A 9,509-nucleotide genomic window follows, 5' to 3' on the forward strand; every position below is an offset into this window, starting at 1 on the left:
TCTCGAACGTGGTGCAGTGGTCTTGTCTCAGGACGAAGCTTCTGTATTTCAGTTACAGCGGAATGAAATGTAAGTCAGGCAATAAGGACATTTTGCACAAAGATAACCTTTCACACAGTGACTCTTTGTGGGTAGCAGCTTTTTGCTCCCCTTCAAAAGTCAATTCTCAGCACTGTTTAGAGGTCATGCACATCACTGTGCCACTGTCAGTCAAACCCGACAGCCTTTCAGATGATTTAAAGCTCAGTGCTATGAGTGTACTCCCAAAACCCAAATAAAAATAACCCAAGGGCAAACCTTCATTTTTTCATGCTGTTATTCAGAGTTTTTAAGGGCAGTGAAGTTAAATGAACTAAAACATGAACATTCAAAGGTACAATGGAGTTGCAACTAACCATAACTAGTTAATTGTTTGAGTTATAAAATGTTGGAAAATGGTGAAAATGCCAATCAGAGTGATCTAAAATCTGTCTTAAAAGTTCTTGTACAAAAATATTTCATTTTAATATCACAAAAATCAAGTTGGACCTAGATATTATTGGGTATTTTTTACTTGAAAAAAAAATCAATTATCAACATAGTTGCTGATTAATTAATGTTTGATTTGACTAGTTATTTCAGCTCTACTTAACGTGGTGCGTTTTGTCCTACCCTAAACCCATGTCCCTCCTTTTGGATCAAAATCCTAATTATAAAAGCAGTTTTTGCTGAACAACATCCTTAGTCACCATGTCAATCTGTGATCTGCATTAACATTTAACATCATGCATGAGATTTCTTTATTATTCTTTCCCACACATGCACATGTGCCCACACTGCACAAACACCTACAAACCAACTGATAGCACCTGTCATCTAAATAATACAACATTCCTCAGGAAACTAAGATGCCTCCTCACTTGGACATCCATGTCACATATGGGTGAAATATCCCATTTTCTCTGCAGGCACAGAGTCACTTAGCAGGTTCAAATATCTAATTGAGGCCAATGGCTATAGACAGGCTATTTTTAGCTCACTGATAAGGGATTCTCGTATCAGCTTCGATGACCACCCTTGAATGCATAAAGCATTGTGTCCTTTAGACACAGCACCAACCATGACAGTAGGGCTCAGGGTGTAGAAATAACAAGGCTGTCTTGTCCTTCTCAGGCTGTTTTTGTTTGTTATATTCCATCACAACACAGACATGTTAAGATAAAAAAAATGAATACAAATAGCTTTTAATAATGAATGTTATTACGTTCCACTTACTGTCTTTTAATTGACCTATTATGTAAATATTTTAATTGGGAATGTTTATGTATCCATGCAGTATATGCCATTAGAAAAACCAGCCCTCTTATGTGTGAAGGCTCTCAGTAATGCTTTGATTGTATGCCACTCTCCTGCTCTGCCTGTTCAGTGCTTCACTTCAGGCTCAAAGATGGAAATTGAGAGAATTCATTTTCTCCGATAGAGCTGCAGCATATTAACAAACTAAAATTTGGTCATGCTCATTCAGATTGGGATGAGTAAAAAAAAAAAAAAAAGTATAGAGCCGCAGGATTTCAGAAGGATATACTTTGTGAATGAATTCATGAAGGAAACTAATTTTGTTTCGTACTTCAGCTAGAACCCCCTTTTACTTACACAACATGCACTCACAAAATTATGTCCAGAAATTGTCTTCTGTATTTTTATGCTGGAGGCAGATAAGAATAGAGTCAAAGCCTTGAGTGCTGATCAAGTGCAGAAATTTGGCACCAAAAGTAAAACTGGCCTTGGATGTGATGAAAGCTTTTGAACAGGCTGGTGTCTGTGACTTATTGCTCTTCAGTTGTGGACCATATATAAATACATTTACTTCAGTACTGTGCAGAATTGAAAATGTACTTGCATTTTACACAAGTATTTCCTTGTATTCGCACTTTATATACAACATAAAAAAACACCTGTATATGGACATTCAAACATTCAATTAAGTCGTTCGAACTGACTACACCTTAACCAGCTATAACAGTAAAATTCTAGTTACACACTGAAGTATGAGGAACAGTCTAATAATGTCACATATGAACACTTTTATCTTTGGATACTTAGAAATATATGTTGTTTAGATGAGCAATTCCAATTTAATTCCTCTCAGACAGCTTTGAACACTCAACATGGGTGTGTAGATCCACCTCTTGAACTCCAGTGTTATTGTAGATAAGGCTGTTCAGAACTATTAACATGATTTTTTTTTTTTTCCACCAAGATAAATGCCTGCAAAAAGGGTAAATGGCAGACATCTGCATCTGGAAATGCTTACATGTGTGATGATGTCAGTCCTATCTCTGCATGTCAGATGAATAGGAACTAACTCTGAATCAAGAATTGTGTGGTTGTGGATGGTTGATTCGTCTGCGTGAGCCAACTCCTGGAATAGCTTAGATAAGACTGATACCACTCTCACATCAGTCTATTCGCTATGAGGCCAGCAGTTTTTAAGCCTAGCTTAGCATAAATAATGGAAACAGAGGGACAGAGCTAGCCTGTTCAAAGGATTAAAAAAAAAAACAGTCACTGCACCCGACCAAGAAATAGTCTGGCACATAAACTTCCATAGGTGCTGCTAGGCATATTTATTTAGCCATGAAAAGAGCCCTAAGCTACCAGTCTCCTGGCTGTTCTAATCAGTAGGAAGAGATATCAAAATAGTCCCATAACTACCATCTCTGCTGGCAGCACATTGCATTTATATACACCAAATCTGATGCCTTTCAACCAGATCTTGGGCAATCACACAGTGAATCATAGCTTTTTGAGGTTTAAGCCATGTAAAATGGTTGGCACTATTAGGTACAAGTTGGGGGGGGGATTACAGGAGGCTTTGGAAGCCACAATACGTCAATGTTTGGACTATGCCAAAAGTTTCTCATTTACGAACAGAAAGCAGTGAGTCAGTGAGAATACTCCAGCATACTGCACATCCAGTGTCAGCAAATCATGGCCCTTCAAGGCTGTTTGGATGTTGTTACTGTTACTACATTTGCTTAGGCCGAACTCCTCTAATAAAAAGTAGTGTTTTCACTCCCAAGGTTTGGGAAAAGTCTCTTTTATAACTCAGTTTTCATAATCAGGCAGTCTGAGCTCGCTTCGGTGCAATATTTCAGTTCTGCAGCCATGAATGTGCTGTGCTGGGTTTCTTGGTTCATATTTCTGTAAGTACAGCATTAGGTTACATTACGCAACTGACTGACCACGTTCGCCCCATCTTTACGTGAGCAACAATCAAAGCAAGCCAATGCAGAGCAGATGGACACCACTAAGCGCCAAGTTCACGCGGGAATCTAAACAGATGGACACATGAAGGGTAGCACCTGCTTTTACCACAGCACCTCGATACTCACAACTTGATTTAGAGTGGAAAAAAACACAGGCGGGTTTTTTTTTTATTACAGGCTTACATGGCATTTATTAGCCAGTAGAAGCTGAGTTTTTTTTTAATCGTGACACTGAGAGGTCTCTGCACATTCAGGCATATCATTCAGCTACATTGTGATTCAACTCTCTAAATGTAAATCCATAATTAAGATATACAATTTAGTTTCCCTTTCAGCTAAATCTCTCTCAGTGGCTTAAGGAGCATTGGGGAATACATTTTTTATCTGTTGATACACTTTAATTACATTTGATGTAGCTAAATAAAAATAAAAAAATTAATGACTTAGAAGTGACTGAGAAATGCAAAAGGTATACTGTGCTCCGATGGCACAAATTTAGCATATCCACTGGGACTGATAAGGTTGTGGGCCTAATTATTAGCAATCAGCAATAATTCACTCCAGGTGCTGACATTTCTTGCCTTCAGAAAGGAGTTTTTTTTTTTTTTTTTACTCACAGATTGGAACAACCCCCCCCCAACCACCTCCTGAAGAAAATAACAGCATTTCCATGGCATTTACAGTATTGTATTTCGTAAACATGTTTCATTTGGATCCCCTGAATTGCCCAACTCTGTAGTGAAAATTCTAATTTTTCCCCCTAGTAAATCCTCGGTCCCCAAAGTAGATCAAGAATGTCATGCATTATATATTCCCCCTTTGACTGACTTTGATGGACAGTGTTGTTTTCTTTGGCTTTGACTCTGCATTTGGGCAACTTGTTATTTGGTGGCTTGTCCACTGAAAAATATACTCTGAAGAAAATATGTCTTAGCATCAATTTCATAGTAACATTTGGGAAAAGAGAAAATTATTGAGCTTCATGAAGACTTCTCATATTTTTAATGTTTTTTTTTCATTCGGTTCCATGATTATGATGTTTGTGTTGGTCTTTAATCAAATGCAGATGGTTGTAGGAGGTGGTTGGCAGAGACGATATTTATGATCTGGACTGGAGGAGATGCGGTCCATTTAATATCTGAATGAAACTTCACACCTGTTGCCAGAGAGGACTCTGAAAAAACTCCAGACACTCCCTTAAAGTTTCAGTTGCAAAGTGGATATGGTGATTTGGGGATGTCATGGACAAAGTCTGATTTCATTTCCCTTTCACATCTGTACAACAAATATGAAAACACAACTAGCAGTCTGTTAGCTTAGCTTAGCACAAAGGCTGCTGGCTTGCACAAACATGAGAATAGTATCAGTCTGTGCATATAGCTCTCAGCAAAAAAACTAAATATGTACATTTTTCAAAATGCTGAACTATATTCATTTAACATTTGGGAACATAAAAACTTAATTGTGGAAAATATTATATCTTGGGCTGGATTACTGGGAAATGTCCCCATATTCTGTAAACATCTAATGTAAATGAACAATTACAATATAGTCAGTACATTATTTAACATGTTCCTTTTTAACAGTTAAAAGGGTGTTGAAGAAACTGGGTTGCCAGATACACCAATGAAAGACTAGCAAGAATACACCAGCAGTAAATCACTGCATGGAAGGTTTTTGGATAAAAACAACAGTAATCTCTGTTACTGCAGAGGTCATGTTGATATCAGTCTATCTACTTTGAATTGGAGCAGTTAAAACATCTAGTGATACGCACGCATTTTGAAACAATTACTCTTAAAACCACTGATTAGCTTCTCCATCTGTGAGACCGCTGCTAATCTGCCCAAACACAAACTTCCTGCCAAACAAACAATGCTTAATAATGATGTGAATCATTGCCAGGAGGCCATCACTGATACTGGCTGCACTGATGTTTTTTCAAAAACTGGGTCTCATTCACACACATTAGCACAGCCAATCATATCTAAACAATGTTCATTAGGCAAAACAGCTGAGCTCAGCCCGATTCAGTTTTTCTAGTCTAATTGAAATGTACGGCCGGGCCCTTCTGGGAGAGGATCATTAGCAGAACACATCATGTTAATGCATTTAAAGACGTCCAGCTTAAGGGCTAATTAATATTCCCCAGAAAGAAGTGCAAATCTCCCCTGTAAAAGCCACTTCACAACACCAGCTGTCATAATGTTTACTAAAACATTTTCTATAGGCTTTCATGAAAAAAATGCAAAGATCTTGTGGCATATAACATTCTGAATGAGACTGTATGCAGCTGTAAGTTTAAAACATTTGGCTTCATTTCAACAGGTTTAATAATATAACAATTTATTTATATTGATAATAATAAATGACACATAGTGTATTTGATAAATGTTTTGGTGAAACCTGCAGTATTTCATGTTTGACTAAAAATCACTATAGTGCTGTTTTGATTTTGACCAGGCTTTTCAAAATCTGTCTCACAAGTTTCCCCATGTAAGTGGAGCTAGTCAACTAGTGCATTGGCTTAGAGTGTGAAAACCACAATGATATACAACTGGTGTTGCGCAATACAACCTAAAATACCACCATAACACATTTGGACTGTGAGTATATGCACTTCAAACACTGACATAAAACAAATGCATTTATCTATTAGTGGTAATTTGATTTAACACTACATCATTATAATTTATCACTTTAATTTTAAAGAATGCTAACTTTTCCGAACGTTGTACCAACCCAACCTGTGCACATTCCTCAAAATGATCTGGATGATGAATACATGTTTGTCAAACATGAAAAGACCTGATACAAAACCTCGGTTACCTACTGTGCACCGATGTGTGTGGAAGTATTGTTTGAAAAAGCACTTTATCTTATCCCTCATCTCTCAGCAGAGGCCAACCAGATTCTTGTTGCTGGCAGCAGTACCACCCAACAGAGTTTAACATCACACTGTGTCTGCACAAATCCTGCCAAACTATTATCTTGCTGTTTCAACACAAATATACAAAAGATTCACTGTAAATTAGTTGTGAATGAAATGGGATATACAGCTTGAATGTAATTATATTATTTCTCCTTAAGAATGTTCCATTTAGTGAAGCCACTCGGGGACAGTATACTTTAAATGATTAAGAAAACAAAAGCTCGTGGAGAAATTAACAATGAACGTTATATTTTATTTAACAAGAGTCAACACACCACCTCACAACAGCATGTAAAAGCTTAAATGAGAAAGACAAAGGCTCAGTTTCCTTCAGTACTAAGCGCCACATACTACATTATGTACTAAGGGCGTGGGGGTAATATTTACTTGCTTCGTTGTAAAAGACTGAATAAATACACGTCTATTTTACACAAATGTTTAATATAAACAAATACCTGTCGTACAAATTGCACTTGCCGATGGCTGTGAGGTAAACACATTGTGAACACTACATGACTCCTGCCCAGTGCTTTTAGAAACACAACAACCAGTTTATTACGGTGCGTAAAAGCGTTCATCCAAATAAACTGGTTAATTTATAGGATGCCCACTTCCTCTTCAGAGATCGTCCTCCCCAGTATATCACTGAACTGCTGATCCGATCAAAATAAATAAACAAACAACAGGAATACAGCACAGGAGCGTCCGTGCGCCCGTTTCATCGAAGTGTCAGTTCATTGAGTGTTGTTTTGTGGGAAAGCGCACACACACCTATTATGACTTATCGCCAAGGTTTTACATCAGCCTGATTTGTTTTTTTGTTTGGGGGGGGGGGTCTCTCTTAACTCTCTTGACTTGTGCGTCTTGGAAAGAACATCAGTCCCTCAGCTGTGTCTTTCTCCGTATCAAATAAATCGACCCTTCAGGCTCTGAAGTACGGCTCTTGAGCATGACTTTTCCCAAAAGACGCACAAGGTAAAGAAGCTGCTTTTGTCACTGTCTTTGTTCAGGGTGTTGTAATCCACCTTCAAAGTTTCATTTTTCCTTCACAGCTGGGATTCTGAGTGAGACAACTTTGCGGTCCCCATCAGGCTGCTGTCACTGTTGTCCAATACGCCACAGTCAGGCCACAACCCCAAAGTCCCGGGCTCTAGAGAGGAGACGAACCCACCGGAACAACGGGAGAGATCGCAGGAGCTAATGTGCAGCCTGCGATCGGCTTGTCTCGGGCAGCACAACAGCCTCTTAAAAGCCTTCCTGAAGTCCGGGCTCCGGCAGTAAATGATGGGGTTAAACGCCGAGTTCACGTATCCCAGCCAGTTTAAGAACACGAAAAGCTCCTTGTCCACCACCTCTGCGCAAAACACCCGCACAACGTTGACTATAAAAAAGGGCAGCCAGCACAGGGTAAACGTACCCATGATGATGCCCAGCGTCTTGAGCGCCTTCTGCTCCCTGAGTGCCAGGATTTTAGACGGCTTCTTCTTGCACTTGGAGGTCAGTCCGGTTAAGGTGTTGTGAAACCTGCCCTCGCATTTGTCTATCTTCCTCAGCTGCTTCTTCGCCTCTCTGTACACCCGGGCGTAAACAAATATCATGACAAGCAGGGGAATGTAAAAAGATATAATGGATGAGGAGATGGCATATGCCCTGTTGGTGACAAAGTCGCAGCATTCGGGGTCCTCGTAGCAGGCTGTGTCCACACTGTCCCGGGACCAGTGCATCAGGATGGGCAGGAAGGAGACCAGCGCAGAGATGGCCCAGACCATGCACACCACCGCCTTGGCCCGAGCTTTGGTTAACAGGCTTTGGTAGCGGAACGGCGAGGTGATGGCCACGTACCTGTCTATGGCAATAACGCACAGGGTCTCGATGCTGGCAGTGACGCAGAGGACGTCCACTGAGATCCAAAACTCACAAAAAAACGAGCCGTACATCCAAGATCCGCTCACCTCGAGCGCGGCGCCAAACGGGACCACCAGTAGCCCCATGATGAGGTCCGCGCTTGCCAGAGACACGATGAACACATTGGTAAGAGTCTGCAGCCTCTGCGTCTTGGCTATGGCCACAATGACCAGGATATTCCCGAACACAATAAACAGCACGATCAAACCCATCACCAGGCTCATGCCCGCCATCCACTCCTCGGACGTGGCCGTAGAAGATCCCGGCGCGTCCGGCGCCTCGCTCCCCGTGCCATTCTGGAAGTTCACCGGCAAGGATGAGCCACCATCCCCCATGACGGGCTGCTTCGCTGTGTGCGGGACCAGGTCGAGTTCATCAAGGCAGTGCACGGCAGCCTTTCCAGTTCGTCGCGGTCGCACGAGCCACAGCTTCACTTCCGTCGCGAGTCAGTTCCATCTGGAGCTCCTTTCTCGCCCTCAGCCTGCGCGAGATGCTGCACCGGCCAGGTCAGCAAAGTAGGCGCTGACATCACTGCTCCTCTGCACCAATCGTAAAGCTCGGTGGGCGATTGGGCCCAGCAGTGAAGTTGAGGAAGCAAACAACACCTGATTCTCAAAGAAATTATGCATTCATGTCTCAATTCAGATTAATACGCGTGAATGAATTAACATTTTCATTAAGAAAATGGAGGGAGTGTTTTGCAAGCAGCAACATCGAGCCTTCTACCTGAAACTGATCGTTATCTGAGAATAATCAGCCCTTGGGGACACAAGGAGCCAAATATGGAACTCAAAAATCCACCATGACCTTAGAAACTACGTGAATTTCCATGTTTTCATCACTTGCCATAAAAACAAGATTTGTTTTTCTACTTGTCCGTTTTATATTTTTATCACTAAGAATACATTCCATGACCATGAGATCAGGCCCAATCACAGATTCCAGCAGCTGTAGTACATGAAAACCTCTTATCCTAAGTCTTAAGTTCAAACAACTATAAAACACTGTTTGACTCACAACCATTATCTAGGTCAGTTCCAAGTCTTTCAAATCCTCCTAAAACATAAATTATGATTATTTATGATCTAAAGGCCAAGATAGGACTTTAGGGTTTGTGGTCCTTGTATTTTTAACAGACTAATATCAGACTATCAGAATTAAAAAAAAAAAAGGTTATACAAGAAAGGAAGCACGGCAAGACAAACAAACAGCTGTGGAAAGAAAAATGCTGTTACATTAATGCAAAGATCTAAAGTGACTAAAAAAATAGAAAAAAAGAAAGACCTCTGAAACAACGCATTACTTAGTTCTATTAGTGTTTGCACAGAAAGGAAAAAACAGAAATATTACAGGTACATTTTCTGCAAATCTTCAGACAGCCTTTCAGACTCTAAGAATGAAGACAAGGACTGACATATTTAGGA

The 9,509-nt window shown here is 40.4% G+C and overlaps 1 protein-coding gene across 1 annotated transcript; it reads right to left on the reverse strand.

Moving 5' to 3' along the window:
* Positions 1-6,543: 6,543 nt before the first annotated feature.
* adrb1 (adrenoceptor beta 1) lies at positions 6,544-8,670 on the reverse strand. The gene has a single exon (XM_026315513.2). The coding sequence runs from the start codon at positions 8,418-8,420 to the stop codon at positions 7,227-7,229; it is 1,194 nt and encodes a 397-aa protein (XP_026171298.1). The 5' UTR covers positions 8,421-8,670; the 3' UTR covers positions 6,544-7,226.
* Positions 8,671-9,509: the final 839 nt, after the last annotated feature.

The sequence above is a fragment of the Mastacembelus armatus genome, chromosome 19 (genome assembly GCF_900324485.2).
Source record: "Mastacembelus armatus chromosome 19, fMasArm1.2, whole genome shotgun sequence".
Lineage (NCBI taxonomy): Eukaryota > Metazoa > Chordata > Actinopteri > Synbranchiformes > Mastacembelidae > Mastacembelus > Mastacembelus armatus.

Coding starts and splice junctions, on each gene's coding strand:
- adrb1 (XM_026315513.2), bottom strand. CDS start 8,420: ATGGGGGATGGTGGCTCATCCTTGCCGGTGAACTTCCAGAATGGCACG.